The 20553-nt window shown below is 44.3% G+C and overlaps 1 protein-coding gene across 1 annotated transcript in view; it reads left to right on the plus strand.

Annotated features, from left to right (window-relative positions):
- CCDC60 (coiled-coil domain containing 60) overlaps positions 1-20553 on the plus strand; it is a 230048-nt gene that overhangs the window by 190089 nt on the left and 19406 nt on the right. Inside the window, exons 6-8 of the mRNA XM_006890496.1 lie at positions 5532-5622; positions 12189-12426; positions 19499-19583. Coding sequence (XP_006890558.1) covers positions 5532-5622; positions 12189-12426; positions 19499-19583 — 414 coding nt within the window. The remainder of the gene's footprint in view (positions 1-5531; positions 5623-12188; positions 12427-19498; positions 19584-20553) is intronic.

A 20553-nucleotide genomic window follows, 5' to 3' on the forward strand; every position in this document is an offset into this window, starting at 1 on the left:
GATAAAATAGATGAATGGGACCTCCTAAGAATCAAATCCCTATGCACATCCAAAAACTTCTCCAAAGGTTAAAAAGGGAAGCCACAGACTGGGAAATAATATTTGGTAATGACATGTCTGATAAGTGACTTATATCTAAAATTCATAGAATACTTGAGAGTCATAACAAGGTAAAAGTAAACAATCCAATTGCAAAATGAGCACAGCATATGAACAGATACTTCACCAAAGACAACATTTAAGAAGGCAAACAAACACAAGAAGAAATGTTCAAAATCTCTTTCTCTAAGAGAGATGCAAGTAAAAATAACTATGAGGTATCATCTCACCCCAGTAAGAATAGCAAAACTTACAGAACAGCAAACAACAAATGTTGGCAAGGTTGCGGAGAAACTGGAATCCTTATTCACTGTTGGTGGTAGTGTAAAATAGTGCAACCACTATGGAAGGTAATATGGCGCTTTCTTAAAAAGTTGCAAATAGAAATACCATTTGACCCAGCAATTCCACTACTGGGAATATACCCTAAAGAAACCAGAACTGCCACCCAATCAGATATATGCAAACCCATATTTATTATGGCTTTGTTCACAATAGCAAAGATTTGGAAATAACCCAAGTACTAATCAACAAACAAATGGCTAGAGAAGCTGTGGTATGTATATTCACACAATGGAATATTATACAACACTGAAAAACAAAGAACTCATGAAATATTATACAAAATGGGTGACCCTGGAGGACATTATGCTAAGTGAAATATCTCAGTCACAAAAAGACAAATACTGCATAATGTCACTGTTATAAAACAGGACTGACATGGGGGTTGGGAGGAAACGAAGAAAAGAGGGGGTACATAATGAGCATGGCATTGAAACAGATGAGGGAGAGAATTACATAAAAGGATTATATGATTAGGTATTAACAGAATTACAAGACTCCAGAATAAGAGCTGCATATTAAAATGGTCCAGGATGGAGGGGAGAACTATATAACAATGAAAGAACTTTTTTCCCCAAAGAAAATAATAAACTGGGGGACAGGGACAAAAATGTGCAACAATGAATTAATGGAAATCCAAGTTCTGTATAAACTTTTATTAAAATCTCAATAAGATATAGAAATATATTTTTAAAAATAAGAGGGGGGAAAACCCCTCACCTTATAGAAGACAGCTTTACTCTGGCACATATGGGTCAGCCTGAGTCAGAGCCAGCTTAGTGCAGCTGATAATACAGCCAACAGACTTTCCAGTAAAACAGCCAAGAGACTTTCCAGCCTAAGAATCAGTGTTTTCCCCCAAACATGAGCTTGGAAAAGGAGTGAAGTATCTGAGAAAACTGTTCTGAGTGTCTCCGTGGGCTTTCATTCTCAAGTGGCCGACAGGAACAAACTGTACTTGCTTCAGGCCGGATGGCGACAGTGAAGAGACAAGAAGACAGTGTTCAATGCCCTTGTCTCTTAATTCCTGGCAAACAGGATCCCAAGAAAGCTCCAGGAGAAGAAAGGATGGACTACAACCTAGGTCTGTCTCGTGCATCTATGATCGGCTCCTCATCCAAACCACATGCTGTTGTTGGTAGGTCAAGTGTTCCGGATTCTCTGTACAAGGTTATCACCCCAAGCCTTTAATAAACAACATTCTACTTAATCTTGACAAGAGCCTCGTAACAAAGCTGATGTTACTCCCTCATTTTACAGATGAGGACACGGAGTCTCAGGAAAGTTAAATAACTTAATGAAAGTCAATGCATCCAAGTAGAGGGTAAATAGAGGACTTAAAAAGTTGGTCCACTTAATTCTAGATCTACATTTCTTCTTCTTCTTGTTAGTGGCTTTGAGCTGTGATCCATAAGGCTTCCTGCACCTGGGTTGCAGATGTAGAATGTCAGGCCCTTCTTCCAAGTCACGTTCAGCATCACAGCAGCATGCCAGCCAACACTGACAGATACTTGGTGGCTGCACATGATGCACATGGCTGGGAGTCAAACCCACGTCTCTGGTATGGAAGGCAAGAATTCAGTACTGAATCACAGCCAATGTCTCAAAGACCCGCTCTTAACCATCCACACACACCACTTTTCTGCTTCAGATACTCAGAGAAGTCAAGTTCTTTATCTATGGTCAGACACAGTCAAATCAGGGCCATTAACCTGGTGAGCTAGGCTAAGCTGCCTCAGTGAACATCCCAAAATCTCAGGGACATAAAGCTCTCTCTGCATGCCCAGCATGGGAGTTCTGCTCATCACTGTAACCAAAGATGGAGCAAAGCCTCCCCTCCACATACACCTCCACCATCTCCTTTGCAGAATGGGGATTTGATGAGCTAAGCACTGGCTCCTGATGTGGTACAATGTGCCACATGTACTTTCCCCGCCAGCACAGCTCACACCACTTTCATTCATCTGCTTTTGAGCAAGAAGAGATGGCTGGTTCTGTAGTAGAACTCTCACCTTCCATGCAGAAGACCTGGGTTTAATTCCAGCCAATGCACCTTGTGGACAGTCACCACCCACCTGATAGTGAGGCCTGCCTGTTGCTGTGACACAGAACACAGCAACAGCTAGAGATGAAATAGGAAGAAAGGCTTGGCAATCTACTTCAGAAACTTAGCCCATGAAAACCATATGGCTTGCCAGCAGCCCAAATCTACAGCCAATTGTGAGGATGGTGTGAAACCATGTGTTGGGGGGCGGCGGGGAGGACGTTCATCCTGGGTCACTGGCTGAAGCAAGAGCAGTAAACGCTGACAAATCTGTGAACAAATCAAGTCACAGTGCTGTACCTGATGTCAAGCTACAGGAAAAATGGGCCACATCTGCTGCGGGCTGTCACTGTCACGTGTGTAGACTGGGTGTGCACCTGCCCTTGGCCACCCCCACCAGGTGTGCACCATCAGTCCACCGTGGAAGACCCAGCTCAGGGACTTTTTTCTTTCCTCACTCGACTGATCGTCCTTTTTGGTTTATTTCCTACTGAAAATTAAACATCAGAGAGCCTGAGCCGGTTTCTTTATCTGTAGCTTCCTCCGGAGCAAGGGCTCAGGGCCTTTTCAGATCTGTGGGAACCTGAGTGCCTTTACTATTCCTTCAGCTGTTTCTTGAAGTCACTGTTGATTTCTGTTCATCTTGGAAGTCGGCCTTAACAGCAAACTTCCATCTCCCTGATTGGGCCTGAATATTTAAGATTTTGCAGGCTTTGCTGGATCCAGATTTAATTTGAAAAGGGGAAAAGGGTGGGGGGAGCTGCTTTTGAACTTCAAGAAGAAGGGCTGGAGGCACAGCAGGGGCTGCGTGTGCAAAGGGAGAGAGTGCAAAGCTCCGTGGCCTTGAAAATGATGCTCCAGAGCAGAAAACGCTAAAGCTTCCAGTTGGTGAGCATTAAATCAGACTTCAAAAAATGCCGCTAGTTTAAATATTGTTTATGGGACTGAAGTCTTTTTCCTTCTTCCTCCGGCTGGATTTTAAATATTCCCTAATTTGATTACTCTGGGGACAGGCAGACAAGCTAATGTTAAACGAGCTTCGCTGTTAATTATTCAGAGGGCTTTTTATTGTGTAATCAAACATAAAGTCCTACAAAAAGCTCAGAGGCACGTTCTCATGCCACCTGCCCTGGCCTGCCTCCACCACGGAAGTTGGGTGAGTCTTCTGTGCTGTGGCCCTGTGCTGGGTAAGGTCCAGTAACGGACTGCTGGAGGGAAGTAGGACCACCTCTGAATGTAGGCCTTCAATGCTGCTATGCAGACCTTTTACCTCCTGCATCCAAGCATCTTTCCCCCACCAGCACTCAGAAACCCCAGGCAAGCAGAACTATCTCCCCTGCACACTACCTGGGTAATCTCCATCAATATCACTCTGTCCATCCTTCTTGTCCCTTAAGTTCCTACACTAGCCTAGGTGACAGCCAGACACACGGCTGAAAGGATATCAGACACCTGGTATCATTTCTGCAGAGAAAAGGAGGACAAAGAAAGAGCTCGATGGATGGACAGATGTATAACAGATAAACAGACCAATAAATAGATATGTAGACAGTCATATGGCAGGGTGGCATAGGTATATCTATGGAAAGACTCAATAGATTATTATGCTGGTCAATGGACAGAGAAAAAATAGATAATAGGAATGACACATCAAGAGGTTGATAGATCAATAGGCTGATCAATAGGTTGACAGAGATAAAGAGCTAAAAGATAGGATTGAAAACCCAATGAAATTATATTCAATAGATTGATCAATACATAGACTCTCGGCTTACTTATTAACAGAGGCCCTCTCCTCCACAGGCACACATCCAAACACCAAAAAGCTCTAAAGATTTAGTCTTTTCATAACTTATTTTCCAACTAAAGCTGACATGAACCAAACTATCTGGTGGTAAAACTTGACTTGTAGTTACAATTTCTATTTATCCCATTCGATGTAAATATCAAAGAGTTCTGGTGGCATACATTAGGCTGCTCATCGAAAGGCTGACAGTTCAAATCCACCATCCACTCAGTGGGAGAAATATGAAGCTGTCTACCTCCATAAAGATTTACAGACTTAGGAAACCAATGAAAGGTGGGAATCGACAGCAACAGGTAATGAAAATTAACATGTCATTGCAGAAACAGCAATATATTAGACAATATATGCAGGATACGACCCTAGGCCCCATCACAGTGACTGGCTAACATAAAGTATATACAGCTGGATGTTAACAGGAACCCTGTTTCCTTTCCAAAATGCCGAAGTTCTTAATTTGGCAGCACATTCAGCCCCACAGGTTTCCAATTAGGAACTAGGCTTGTCATCGACATTGTCTGGTGGGGCGGCCTCAAATAGGCAAGCGACAATCCAGGTTTTGTGGTGCTGAAGCTTTTTTAATTAGAGAGGGAGTGCTTTAAGGAGAAAGAAGGAAAAAAATCCCCCAAAGTAGGTACAAGGCCCTGGACATAAGCAGGTAAGGAGTCCTGAAGGCTGGGCTTCATTGGTTTCACTGTCATTGGGCAGCTGGCCTAGTTTGCGCATCTGTAAAACGGGATGACAGTGGCACCAACACAAGAGACTGTTCAATGAGGATGTACAGTTCTTGCATGTAGTGAGGCCCAGAGCCTTTGCTTAATAATTCCCACAGCAAGTCATTTCACACATCTGTACCATCTTGGGTCCCCAGGGGTGGGACCATGGTAGGCAAGGATTCAGAAATGAACAAGCCTTCCAACCCACCCCAGGGGTAACTGCAACCTGCCCAAGCATATGTGAGGGGACATGAGATGGATTCAGAACACATGCCCGCATCCATATGCTGCATCCCACTGCATGACGCAGGAAACAGTGATGCCTTCTAACCTTGATGTTCACTGACGAGGACCACACTGTGAGCCCCGGCCCTTCCCCTCCCTCTGGAGTGCAGGAGGGAAAACATAAACTCCTAGTACACATCAGCCACCCCTTATCCTCCATTTATCACCTTGCTTAAAAGAGCTTGTTGTAATAGACTGAGGCTTTAGAAATGGAAAACTCATTAAGCTGTTTCTCACCCAGGGACCCAGGTGGGAGCAAGAGTACAGTGAAAAAAATCATGAAGGACAAGTCCAAGGACCAAAGGTGGGAGCAGTTCGTCACCATGTCAAAGGTAACCAGCAGCGCCCGGATGGACTCACTGCAGGCCACCAGCTCTCACCTGCCCATGGGGGTGTCTCCGCCTGTCTTTTCTCTAATGGGATTTTTTTTTTCTTTTCTCCTGGTTGGTTCTCGAGGTTAAGGAAGGTCGGAAGCACCTGCTGCTAGGTAGATTTAGTAAATTTTAATTAAAATGGTTGTCTGGAGATTATAGGAGAAATGACATTTGGCTGGACACTGTTTGACGGGGAAGTGGAAGGGGAGCTAGAGCCCAAAGCTTCGCGACTAGATGTCACGAGAAGGGAACAGACTCACCTCATTCTATCTTTCCAATCAATAACAGTCAGCTCGCTCTTTTCATTTTTTCAACTTAATCAGCACAACAAGCAGTGACTCAACAAACACAATTCTGCAAACCAGAAAGTGTGTTTAGTATTAAGAGTTCTATCCTTTACACTCAAAGCTATTCCAAACCCCAAACTGCCCAAATTAATCTTCTCAAAAAACAAGTGCCCTAATTATAATGATAACAGCAAACTAAAAACCCAACGCCTTGCTGTCAAGTGGAGTCCGGCTCCTGGGGAGTCTCTAACAGCTTTCTGTGGCTGTAAATCTTTAGTAGATTCGAACCCCTCATCTTCCTGTTAGCAGTGCAACATGCAAAGCACTACACCACCAGAGCTCCTTAATAATAACAATGGCAAGAGGTCATATTTAGAAAGTATTCACTCAATCTTGCTCTCTTACCCACAAAATGCAACAAATATTGGTCATCCCTGCCCATTTCACAATGTCAATGAAGAACCCAAAAAACAATACGGAAGATTACTTAGAAAATTTTGAAATGCTGAGCATTATTATAGATAGGTAATTCTTAAAAGCAAGGATGTACCTTTGATTAACAAAGCTGTGCCTGACCCAAGCCATGGATATTTTTGGTCACTTCACATGTATGCCAAAGCCAGACAATGAACTAGGTAGACTGGAGAAGAATTGATAACCTTTGAATTATGGGTGTCGGTGAAAAATATTAAGTGTACCACCAACTGCCAGAAGAACTAGAAAAATCTGTCTTGGAAGAAGTACAGCTTAGAAGCATGAGGGTGAAAATTTCACGTCATGAACTTTAGATATGTTATCAGGAGGGGCCAGCACCCTGAGAACATCATCAGCAAAAAAAAAGAGGGAAGACTGTCAATGAGATGGACTGATACAGTGACCGTAGCAGTGGGTGCACACAGCAACGACAAACAGGATGGTGCAGGATCAGGCAGGGCTTCATTCTGCTGTACAAGGCGTCACTCTGAATCAGAACTGGCTCAGGAACACCGAACAACAGTCATAGGTTCTGTGCTAAGCAAGCCCTCTAGCTTTATTATTTGGTTCTACCATGATAATATCCACACATGGCCCTGTTATTAGCTGTGTGTAGGAGAGAAGGAAGCTGGGGTGCAGAGAGGTCAAGTGTCTCGCTTGAGGTCACACAGCTGCACAATGGTAGGTGAGGGTGTTCACCTGGTTCTGTTTACTAAACACTGAATTCCACGGGTGCATGCTCTCCATGACTTGTAACTGTCCCTCATGAAGATTTTCACCAGATTTTTTTTCTTTCCTTTTTCATCAGGGTACTCCCAGACCTGAGAAGTAAGAGTCTTTTGGTTTTATCACTGAAAGTTGCTATGGAGATATTGTGGGTATCCATCTCTAGAGACGCACAGAAAAACCAGCAGGCGCATCAAGCCCAAGAAAATTGCGCTTCAGGAATATTCATTAGTGAAACTGGAGCAGGGGAGAGTATGGGATCATAGAGCCTGTACTCTCACACAATACTGAATCCTCCCCCAGAAAGCTTAGGGGTCTGACTCTCAGCTTCAGAATCAGGGGTTAGAAGAATATTAAGTTGGGAATCAGAAGTCACTTACTGACTGTGTGAACCTGGGCATGCTGTTTTTCCACTCTCCTGACTTCAGGCTCCTCCATCAAACCTCTGACAGAGAGACTTCAGCCAACAGCTATAGCCCCCAACATCCTTCTGCATTGAGCTTGTTATGGCCACAGTAGGGTCACAACCAGGGTCATTCAGGCCATATAAATGAGGAAAGCAAGGTGGATAGAAGTCAGTAGGGAGTGGTGAGGTCTGTGACAAAACAGAGTACTCCTGCCCAGCTAAAAAGGAGCAACACTACTCAATTCATTTCGTCACCTAAGAATGAGAGCTCAGAGCTTTCTCACTTTCAAAAATCCTACCATCTGGGGGAGGGTGGGGGTGGTTTACATCTCAGTTTTCAAAAGGCTTAACAGTTAAACATGTCTTCACACAGGCCACCAATTTGCAGTCTCTGTTTTTAAGAACATGTAAAGAACCACCCAAAGAAATCTTTTCTTTTGTGGCCAGAAAGCAGCACCTTGCCAAGGTGGAACACAGGAACTGGTTAACAACACTTTTATGTGAAACAGAGAAAAGAAAGGAGACTCATTTGGGGATTTAAGCCAATTCAGGGAGTCAGTTCAATAAAGGGCAAGCAGGATGCTCAAAGCTGCCTGTCACATCTTCTCCGAACATTTTCTTTTTCTGCCACTCTCAATTAATCAGAAGTGTCAGCTCTTCACTTTGGATTTCCCAGCTGGGGTGGTTAATTGAATTTTAATTAATGACACTGTTAGGAGCAGGAGATAAAAATCCTCGCTCAAGGAAGATGCACACCGAGCTCTGGATATGGAAGGCTCTTCTGACATCATTCGTCAACTCTTCCCGTTTTACAGTTGTGGACACTGACGTAGGGGCAAATGATTCACTCAAGGCCACTGTGAGGGCTCCTACCTTTTAGTCCAGTGTTCACTGCAATACTCCAAGCTGACCCTGTAACGCCCAAACTTCAAAAATGGACTTGATCCAAAACGTCTGGTTTCAGAGTCCGGAATTGAGACCATGCATGATCTAAAAGGAAAAGAAACACTTGTACATATATTATTCCTGCATCTAACGTTGTCTCTCCCTAGTGAAACAGGGAATAACGGGTTTCTCTGACAAAGTTCTTCTTAACCAGAAATTGTTAGAGGAAACTCTATCAAGCTTCTAATTTATCAGAAAGGAGAGCATCCCTACCTATGGTATTTTATTTTCCCCTCTATCACCATCACTTTTAGCACTCACAGGGCCCCATGGAGATCTGGTTAATGCTAGCTCAAATGCCAATTCCCCAGAGTGTTACACTCTAAAGCATTTGGTCTTCTGTGTAGGTTTTTGCTTAAGCTTTAGAGGGTGGGAATGTCAAGGGGAGAAGCAGTGTCTTAAGCTTCGCAGTCTGTCTTTTCCCCTATCTTCTGGGCGCAACATCAATCTCTTCTCTGTCTTACCCCACCTACTCACCTGTGCAACCAAAAAATCCTTCCCCTCTTGCAAGGAAGTTCTGCCTGTACTTCAGAAGACTTCTGACCACCTACAGAGGATTCCCTAAAAGGAATCCTATGAAATGCAAATTTCTCTATGTTGTTAGGAGTGTTGTTATGTGCCATTGAGTCGAAGCTGACTGATGCATACCTGACATTTGCAGGTTTTCAGAGGTCGTAAATTGCATGGAGAGAGGGAGACTGCCTATCTTTGTCCCCTGGTGCAGCTGGTGGACCCAAACTGCTTGTCTCTGGCTTGGCCGTGCAGCTCCTTGTTGTTGTTGTTATGTGCCATCGGGTCGCTTGCGACTCATAGCGACCCTATGTACAAGAGCTCTAAATGCTGTTCTATCCTGTGCCAATCTAGCCATCTCAAATGCACTTATTCCCACCGCTCCAGTCACAGAATCAATCCATCTCACCACAGGTCTTCCTCTCCTTTGCTTCCCCTCCACTCTGCCAAACATGATGTCCCTTTTCAAGGACCAGTCCCTCCTTGCAACATGCCCAAAATATGTCAGATGAAGCTTCAGAATCCTTGACTCCAGGGAACACTCTGGCTTCACACTCTCCAGGACAAACCTGTTTGTTCTCCTAGCAGTCCATGGTATATTCAACACTCTTCTCCAGCACCACAGCTCAAACGCATCAATCCTCTTTCTATCAGCCCTATTCGCTGTCCAACTCTCTGATGCATAGCACATACTTGCAAAGACTATAGCCCAGATCAGGCACACCTTAGTTTCCAGCCTGACATCGTTGCTCTTCAGTACTCTTGAGAGGTCCCTCACAGCCGACTTTCCCAATGCAATTCATCTCCTGATTTCCTGGCTGCTGTTACCAAGAGCACTGACTGTGGAGCCAAGTAAATGAAAACTGTTAACTATCTCAATCTCTTCACCCATGCTGATGCTGCCAATTGGCCCAGTGGTTAGAATCTTCATTTTCTTGACATTTAGATTCAGTCCATATAGGAGGCTGTAGTCCTTGATCTTCTGCAGCAAGCGCCTCAGGTCCTCCTCAGTTTCAGCAAGCAGGGTTGTGTCATCTGCATAATGCAGGTTGTTGATAATTCTTCCACCAATCCTGATGCCACATTCCTCTTCGTATAGCCCAGCATCTCAGATGATCTGTTCTGCATACAGATTGAAAAGGTATGGAGACAGAATACATCCCTGACGGACACCCTTCTTGATTTTGAACCATGTAGTGTCTCCTTGCTCTGTTCTGACAACTGTCTCTTGGTCCAAGTATAAGTTTCGCATTAGCACAATCAAATGTTCTGGGATTCCCATTCTTCTTAGAGTCAGCCACAGCTTATTGTGATCCACACAGTCAAAAGCCTTTGCATAGTCAATGAAGCACAGATAGACATTCTTCTGGTATTCTTTGCTTTCTGCCAAAATCCATCTGACATTAGCTATAATATCCCTACTACCACGACCTCTTCTAAATCTAGCCTACACATCTGGCAGTTCTCTGTTGACATATTGTTCCAAACGTTTTTGGATAATCTTCAGCAGAATCTTGCTTGCATGTGATATCAATGATATTGTTCAATAATTTCCACACTCTGTTGGGTCACCTTTTTTTGGAATGGGAACAAAAATCGATCTTTTCCAGTCAATGGGCCAGCTGGCTGTTCTCCAAATTTCTTGGCACAACTTCTCTGTATTCCTAAGATTTCAGTCTCAATTGCCACGTCTGCTAGTCCTAGCAATAGTCTAAGTGTGCTCTACTGTACATAGAGTTTTCGAAGGCCTGTCTTTTCAGAAGTGGATGGCCAATCCTTTGCAGCTCCTTACACTTTATTAAATGCTGAGTGATCTCTAGTCCTCTCTCTTCCCTCAGTACCAAACCGTGTTTCCTCCAATGATCTTGGTCAGCTCTCTATAAGCTTTCACTTAAATGTCTCAAAAGAAACCAAACTGCATCTAATAATTGAGTGCATACTTTGGCCCAGGATCTGTACTTAGCTCTTCCCTCAGAAGCAGCTGAGGTCCTACCCTCTTTCCACTCTCTCTAGTAGTGTAAATGCCACACAGAGCCATCGGCACAAAGTAAAAAAAAAGAACAGCATAACAATTTGCTCAATATCAACACAATCTGGGTTCAAATGCAGGTGCCATTTCTAGCTGTGGAACCCTGGACAGATTAGAAAGCTTGTCTGACGCTTGAATCCTAACAATCTTAACAAGACTGAGGACATGTAAACTCCACACAGTGTATCTGGGAGAGAGGCCAAACAGAAAGAGAGAGAGTGAGTGAGTGAGTGTATGGACATGCACACATACATACATACACAAAGTAGCCAGTCCTCTCTGCCTCCTCTCCTTCCTAAGGTCCACATTCCCCTTGCAGAACTTTCCTGCTCACCTAGGTTTCATCAAGTCAACTCTGACTCAGAGTGATGCCATGTGTTTTAGCGTGGAACAATACTACTCAGAAGTTTCAGAAGTAGATCACCAGGCCTTTCTTCCAAGGTACCTTTAGATAGACTTGAACCTCTAACCAGTCAGATATCAACCATGTATCTTTACTGTCAGTGCCACCAGGGTCTCTGAGCTCTCCAAGACTCTCCGTCCTATCCTCCCTGCCCACTACAACCTGGGCTCCCCCTAGGTCCTAGAATGCCCTCTTCCCCAGACAAACGTGCTTGCTTCCCTCAATACCCTCCTCAGAGTTCAGGGTTGGAATTTTCTCTACCTTGTGTCCTTTAGAAAACTGCTGTAAATGCAGCCCTTGGTTCTTTTACGCCCAGAAATCAACTTGGTGAACAAGAGGCTGAAAAGTCCAATTAGGGATTAAAACCAAGATGTCGCTAAAGAAAACAAACCAATCTTTTTATACAGAAAACAAACAGCTCCGGTGGTTATTTTAAAAAAATAAAAATATAGCCACCAACTGCCCCAGGCTGTGGCAACATGACTGGGCATTTTTTTAGCTTCTTTTCAGGGCTACTTTGGCAACTTTAATACTCAATAACAGGACAGACTAAATTAGCTGCTGTTTGCTACAAATAATGTGTGCTTTTAAATGTTCTTCCTTGAAACCTCAGACTCATCTCAGGATTTAAGAGCTAGAAGGACTTTTATTTATGTTTTCTTTCCTCCCTACCTGCTTGCCTGTCTTCTCACCTTCTGCCCCTCCTCCTAATCTTTCTGAAACCCCATTTTCTTCTGTTCTCAGCAAAACAAAAAATTCAAAATCCCCGCTCTACGCACCACCACCCGCAAGCCGAGCCGGCGAGGCTCCACCGTCAGCCTGTCCCGGACCAGTGGGGGATCATCCCCCCAAAGCAGCATGATGTCCATTATCCCCGGCTCAGATGAGCCCCAAAGTGTGGCCACCCAGGGCACTGGGAGCAAGGATGTTGAGGACAATGAGTCAAGTTCAACCAAGCCAGATGAGGAACCTCTCCATAGCAGTAAGTCCTGCCTCAGATCCAACCATCTGCTCTGCTCTCTTACCTGGATACAAACACCATCTCCTCACTTCCCTCCATTTGTTGTTTGTTAGGTGACCCTCTAGAGTTTTCAGAGGCTGTAAACTGCATAGAAGGAGAATGCCCACCTTTCTCTTGTGGAGCAACTGGTGGATTCAAATTGCCTTCCTTTAGGTTGGCAGTTCAACTCCTTACCCACAAGGCCACCAGAGCTCTCTCCATTGGAGATCAAAAATACATGTTAGGACTTAATCTGAGCTGGTGAGCTGAGTCAATAATTATCATCTATCTTTTGGGGAATTTTTTAACAATATATTTCAGTTAGTTCAAATGTAACAAATATCATTTCAACAGAAGCCATTTTAAATGTAGCAATGTGATCTCTCATTCTTTATCTAGACTATGGCTTTGAAATCTGTTGTTGACTCTTTAAAACAGCTTTACTGACATTGCATTTACAAATCATTCATTCATGTAAAATGTACAATCCAATAACTTGAGGGCTGTACCACAATAACCTGCAGTACAGCCATCACTACTGTGTTATTTTAGAATATCTGCATAGAGTCAGACCCAGAAGCCTAGTCCATTTGTCATCTCTTCTTTCCCACCCCCAGTGCTAGGCAAGCACAAACCTCACTCTGTCTCCAGGGACTTATTTTTTCTGGACATTTCATATATACAAGATAAATGCCTCTGTGATGCTCACCCCAGAACAAGCCTTTTGTGAGAATTTGGGTGGCATAGACCTTTGAGAGAACCCATCAAAAGCTACAGAACTTCTCTTCAGGAAAAACTGCAAACACGTACACACAATCCTACCTACTATTCTTAGGGGGTAAGTAATGTCTGGAACTCAGCTGGAGAGAACTGCCACTAGATTTCATAAGTCAAAGAAAACAGACATTTTCAGAAATCTGTAGCTTGAGCTTATACTGCAAAGAGACGTATGAAACAGCGAGAGGGAGTTGCACAGAAAGGGATGATGCAGGCAGGAAGACAGAGAGAGGGGCAAACTTGGAGTGCCTGTCTACTACAAAATCTTAGACTCTGGTGCAGGAGACACTTTTCTAGCAAACCACCATCCACTCTGTCCCCTCAGTGAGATCCATGCTGAGATTTTCCTGCTCGGCTAGTGTTCTCTGGACTATCTAGACTGCCAGAGGTAACCAACGCCAGACTGGGCTCACCTGTCAGGGACCAGAAAGTAGCATAGATTTGAGAAGACTGAGCTGGAGGTCAAGGCATATCAGTGTGTCAGAGGCCCAGGGATCAACCTAGAGTGGGGCTCTGATAGTCAAAGACAGGAGTGGGCAAAAGCTCCAAAAATGAAAAAAATCCACATCACCTTCCTTATTGAGAGGGGCTAGAGAAGGTTCTGAGCCCTGAGAAGTGTTTCTTGAATAAGAGTGTTGTCTGAGATGAGGAGGAGACAAGATAAATGACAGACATGCACTTCTTAGGGAACTTCTTTAATTAAACACATATTTATTGAGAACCTACTGTGTGACCAGGGAGCTCTGTGGTTCTGTGGTAGGAACTGTGCTGCCAATCCAAAGGTATACAGTTCGAATCTACTGGCTGCTCCACAGGAGAATGATTAGCAGGTCCCATGTGATTCAGAGCCTCTGTAAATCCTCTGAAGGGTCAGCTATGGGTCAGATCCAATTCAATGGCACCCAACAATTGTGTGCCTGGAACTGAGACTTTCAGGCCTTCCTGCCTCAAGTTTGCATTTCAGATTGGTGATTAGGTAGTCAAGGTCAGCACTCAACACTGAGGATCTGTATTTCACCCAAGTTTCTAGAAAAAAACAAGACATGAAAGTTGAGCCAAAGTGGAAGCTTGCTTTTTCTTATACCAGCCCATGTCACTAGGGTTTTGGAACCTGGCCTCTGAAGTACCTGAGTTAAGACCCTGATCCATATTCTCCTCACCTATCAGCTAAATGACTGTAATAGTGTCTCATTAGTCTCCTGTCCTCACTCACCCACTGAGTTATTCTCCACGATGAGCCAGAGGGATATGTCAAAATCTCAAGTCTGATACATTATCTTCCAGTTAACACCTGTCACTGACTCCTCTGTACCTCACGACAAAGCCCAGGCATTGCAGATGATGTCGTCATGGACTCAGCTCTCATGACATAACACCTTAACTTCAACATGACAACCACACACATCAGCTTTCCCTTCTTAAGCAATTCACATGCTCTTTTTTCTTTGTCCCTTCAGCCTGTGGATTCCTACCCAACCTTCAAAACCCAACTTAAATGTTCCTTTCTCTGTGTCTTTTCTTGACACCCCCAGGACCCTTGATTTTCAAGTGCATCTTAGTGTACCCTGTAGAAACATCTTTTGGCTCTAAGAGACCTGAAAATTGGTACTTTCAGAAGTTCAAAGGCTATTTGTCTAATAGATCAAAGGCCAGTCCAGGATCAATGTTGATCTAAAAGATCAACAAGGATCCTTTTCTTTCTATCTCTCTTCTCAACCATCCTCAAGGTCACTTCCAACACCCAACATGGCTGCCAAAATTCCAGCTATCACATGTATATTAGGATGGAAGCAGAAGGAAGTTGGCAAAGGACAAAAATACTCACTCACAGCTGAATAAACAGCCTCCTCAGAAACCCCATATAGCACTTCTGCTAAACTCTCATTGGCCAGAACTTGGCCTAAGGCACACAAAGAGCTGCAATGGACGTTGGAAAAATACTGCCAGTAAATGTTTGTTCTAATTTAAAAAGAATTTGAATGGGATTTCTAAGGAAGGAGAAGAGAAGGGATGTGAGCTCCCTGCAGATTTGGCTCAGAAGTGTCCTATTCGCCTTTGGCATGCAATTGGGGCGCACTGGGACTGGGAGACTATTTGCAACAGAGACCTACCCCCTGGGAAGAAGTCCTTCCCCTCCATCCCCTCCCAGCCTTTTCCTCCATTTATAATTTAACCTTCATCTCATTTGTCACAGACTTGACAAAAGTAGATTAATTTCCCAGGCTTTCACCGCCTTCTAAAACCTCCTCAAATTGATTCTGAATTCATGAATCCCATTCTGAGAGACGCACCATTTGACCAAGGTCTCATTTCCCGGACTGGCTGCATAATGAAGTCTTTGTGGATGCTAATCACCGGGGACAGCAAGTTGTGGCCTCTCCATGGGCTGGTCCCCTCCCAAATCAATGACAGGGGAGTATGCCAAAGACACTAAGGCCCAGGCCATTCCTTCTGCAGGCCTTGAAGCTATGACTACTGAAGAAAGTTATCTAAACAGAGACTAAAAAGGAAAAAAGCCTGAAACAAGCCAATGGCCCCACTGACCCAGATAATCAAATTCTAAAACTAACCCAGTTGTTAAGTTGATTCCAACTCATTGTGACCCCAAGTGTATCCAAGAAGATCTGTTCTGATTTATTTTTTTTTTAATAGATGAGCAGGCCTTTCTTCAAAGGTGCCTCTTGGTAGAATCAAACCTCCAACCTTTCAATCAGCAGCTTAGCCCATTATTTGTACCGCCAGAGGACTCAAGATCTTCCTGACCTTTCCCCCAAAGAGAAGAGGTAATGCATTTCATCAATCAGGGGTGTTATTTTTGGATGAGTTAGGGATGGAAGGAGAGAGGAAAAGGCTACAACTTCCCCCCACCCCGAGGAGATGGCTTAGTAACTGCAAATATTCAGTGTGGGCACATCTCAGCCAAAACCCCACGGCCCTGGGAAGTGCAGGACCAAGCGGGAGCAGCCTCTAGGGTGGACATCCTTCACAGGACTGTGCTCTTCGGGGCACCTGCCCCTGCTCCACACAAGCTTCCCCTCTGGGGCAGTTTTCAGGAATAGCCATGATCCTCACAGTCCCAAAGCTTGTTCTGTTTCACTCAATTAGCCGACCTCAGCGTCATGATGGATGAAGCTTCATATTGGAGGGCACCACTCTGCCCAATGGCATCACTATCAAGAAAGAAAGGCGGGGGGAGAACAAATCTGTGGTCCTTATGTGCCATGCAGCGCTTTCTACACGGTTCTCCCCACGGTGCCAGCTCACAGGAGTCACTTCCTGGTACCCCCCCCAGCTCTAAGCTGTTTTGCATATGGGTGGTGATAGGGATGGTAGAGCAATCAGATGTTGTTTCTTGGTCCCCAAGAGAAGGAAAGAAACTAGATGGACCAGCCAGAATAGGATAAGATTCAGGTCCATTGTTCAGAGGGTCTCTATGGGTAGTACATGATGACACCTAACAACAACAACAGGCTCTGAATATACCTTTTAGGTGAGTGGGAGTGGAAGAGGCAGGCATCGCCAGTCCAAAATAAAGGCCATGTGCAGGACAAATGGATTAATGTCCTCAAATTACTAGGAAAAGAAACCACTTGTGCTTCAGAGGCTGGAGGGGGAAATGCCTAAATGCTGTGATGCAGAGTTGGCCCAGACACTGAGCAGCCCTGTGTACAACACAACAAAACCCTGACGATTCTGTGCCATCCTCACTCTGCTGCGCTCGTCACTTCAGCTCCACTGTCAATGCACCTTTTTCCGAGTTTTCCTCTCTTTTGATAACCCTCGGCTTTCCTAAATAGAATATCTTCTTCCTAAAGCCCTTCTGACAACATGACCACAGTATGTGAGACAAAGTCTCACCAACTCTGCTTCTAAGGAGTATTGTATTTCTGCAGCACTGGCTGAATTTCTTCCAGGACAAGATCTGGTGGCTCTTTTGGCAGTCGATGGTATACTCACCACCACCAGAATGCAAAGGCAATTAAATTCTTCTTCACTCTTCGTTACTCATTGTTGAGCTTTCACAAGCATAAGATGAGGCAACTGAAAAGTTCATGGCTTGGGACAGGTACACCTTACTCCTCAAAGTGACACCCTTGCTCTTCCTCACACTTTAAAGAAGTCAGTGAAGCAAGCTTTCAGATGGGCCACCTGATTTCCTGACTGCTGCTTCCATGGATGTTGATTTGGACTGAAGAAAATGAAATCCTTGACACCTTCAGCCTTTTCTGTTTATCAGAATGATGTTTCTTGGTCCACTTGTGGAAATTTACATTGGTATGTAATCCATACTGAAGGGTGTAGTCTTCCAGCATCACAGTAATAGTAATATGGGAATCAGCACAGCACAATGAACTGACAGACAAGCAGTGACCTCACAGCCTAGATGATGCCAAAATCAGTCAGGGGAACCACCTCTCCTTTGTCCTTACAACACTGCACACCAACAGCCTTGGGAAACACTGGCATTCTGGCTTTCCTTTCAAATATGGATCCTGATTTATACTGAGCTTGAATCAAAACTAGCCATCGAATAAGGGGTGAAAAGTGTCTCCACTGATGTCACACTCTCCCCAGTCTTCCTTCTTTTGCCCTTATTCATTCACTTATTCATTTAGCAAGGACTGGCTGGCCGAATGCAGAGCTTTGTGTTATCCTCAGAAAGACATATAAGATGTCGTTTCTTCCCTCCAGGAGCTCACAGCCTAGAGCGGAAGACAGGGGAGTGGACACACAGTTGACTCGCCGTGAGACCAGGGCTGTGATAAAGGACTGGAGTGCTTCCATATGGAAGCATGGTGGCCAGGAGTGCTCGGCAGAGCCGAGACTGAGACTTCCAGAACCCCACCGTGGGGAGGGCAGATGTGCCAGGTGGAGATTATTGTCCTCCCTTTACAAATAAGGAATCAATAGCTGCCACTCTTCTGCCTGTTCTGAGACAGTGCAGACATCATCCATTTATTTCATTAAAATAGAAAGTGAAACCACTCTTATTACTTTACAGTTATTCAATGATGTCAATCAAAGATGTTTGTTCATATTGGGCTTCAAACAGCTTTGCACTGCCAAAAATATATGTTTAGTACCCGCCATGTAATTGTTCAAATTCCAGTAACTGTATGGTTCCTGTAATAATTCTAAACAAGTCCCTCCCCTTCTCTCGCACTCACTCTCTCCTGTGTTTCTTTCAATGCCTTTGTTTCCCAGGTGGTCTGCACATCCATCTCTCTGCCTATGCATCTGTTTGTCTCTCTTCTCACTTGGCCCCACTCTCCTGGTTCTTAAATCACAGGGGGATTGAATCACAGGTGAGGAGATTGACAAGAATTCTAGCAAAAATAAATGCAAGTGATCACTCTTGGTGTGTGATGTTTCAGCACCATGGACAGTAACCCAACAGCCCTGGTTTCCTGCAATGCTGATATCCACACTAAGATGGGATTGGAAAGAACAGAAGGGGGCAAAGCCATTGCAAATCTGTATCTTTATGATGAAACATTTAAGATGATGCTTTACTTTCTTACTTTTCTTAAGCACATAGTTCACCCCAACTATATTTCATTTTCTGACTTTTGAGAATCTACAAAGAAATCTTTAATTACTATCTAAAACGCAACATTAAATATGACAATAGGAAACATCAGAGTTCAGAACTGTGGCAAAAATTGGTGAGCACACATTTGTCTAAAAGTGAGATGCAGCAGAAATAAGGGTAGATGGATTCCATCTCGGATTGCTATTTCTAAGAAAAGCTAGAAGTCTAGATTTTCACATGAAATCTTCCAGTTTTAAAAAGTTGAGATTTACAGCAAACCAAACACATAGCTGAGCTAGAGTCTGTCTAGAGTCTCCAGCTTGGGACGGAGAGTCTCCTGGACTGAGCTATTCTCAATTAGAAATCGTTTTCTCTGGCTATAGCAGATTTTAAGAAGAGAAAGAGAGAGAGGGAGAGAGGGAAGAAGAGAAGGGTAGAGAGGGGGAGGAAAGAGTGGGGGGGAGAGAAAGAGACAGAGAAAGAAAGAAGGAGATAAGATGAAAGAGAAAAAAGAAAGAGAAACCAGAACACTGTAGGCCACATGAAGGAATTTAGACTTTGTCCAGAGAAAAATGGAGAATCACTGAAGAAGGTCAAGCAGGATGCGCCATGGTCAGATTACAGCACTGTGGGCTGCCTCTTTGGGGCCCCTGTTCTAATTCCTCACCAGCTCCCTGGAAGTCACCCCTGTACACTCTTATCCCAGGAGGTGGTTAAGATAATGACCCTTCATGTTCCCATCAGATCTGCAGAAGCTTCTGGAGATGGTCTGGGAGGACGCACGAAGGACAATAACCCTAGAAGATGAGTTTCAAAAAAGAGTGCCCAGGTATGTTCTTCTGACTCTTGGGGCAGAGAAAGAATACCCGCAAATAGTAGTAAGACATAAGAACACCAGGTCCCAGTTTTAAAACCTTTTCTCTCTACCCATCACTGAGTTCTATAATTGGTTCAGGTGCATCATCTCCCTACATGCTTATGACCACCTTATGCGGTAGGAACTACTGTCTTTCTTTTACAAATAATGAGACTCAGGGAGCTGAAGTCACCTGCTCAAGATGACCCAGCTAATGGATGGTAAAGCCACAACTTGAAATGAGGTCTTCCTAATTCCAAAAGCCACTCTCATAACCACTGCTACACTGGCTCCCAGGAATCCTAAGCTAACCGTACTCTCTTCTCGTGAATCTGTAGGGTGCTCCTTAGAGACAAGGATGGTGAGACTTCGTCTCATGCACATTGCAAATGTTCACATGTTGTCAGAAAGAACTAGTCTTTGGGAAAAGACACCATGCAGGGAAAGGTAGAGGGTCAAAGAAAGAGATGAAGACCTTCATCAAGATGGATTGGCCGTGATTGTAACAATGAGCATATCAGAGATGGTGAGAATGGTGCAGGAGAGGGCAGGGTTCAAGATCTATGGTTCACAGGGTCACTATGAGTCGCAGTTGGCACCTAACAACAACATGTACTGATTATTACTCGGATGAGTACAATGAAAGGAAAGCCTGAGAGTAAATAAGAGAGGTGTGAACCAGACAGGAGAAGAAATGAGGGTCAGTGACCTCTCCCTCAATGAAGAAACTTTAAACTGGTATTTGGATGGAGTGGGAGGAAGCAGACCAGCTGAAGTTCAGGCAGAAGATGACGAAAAACAGGCCCATGGTCAAAGGGGCCCAAGGCACCTGTGAGGAACTGGAAGGAAACCGGAATGGGATGGAGAGAGGCACAGGGCACCCCGGGCCCTTGGAAGCCACCGCAAGGGTTCTGGGTTTTAGTGAGAGCCACAGGAAGCCAGC

This window comes from Elephantulus edwardii, unplaced genomic scaffold (assembly GCF_000299155.1).
Source record: "Elephantulus edwardii isolate Elephantulus edwardi_28Jun2011 unplaced genomic scaffold, EleEdw1.0 scaffold00089, whole genome shotgun sequence".
Classification (NCBI taxonomy): Eukaryota; Metazoa; Chordata; class Mammalia; order Macroscelidea; family Macroscelididae; genus Elephantulus; species Elephantulus edwardii.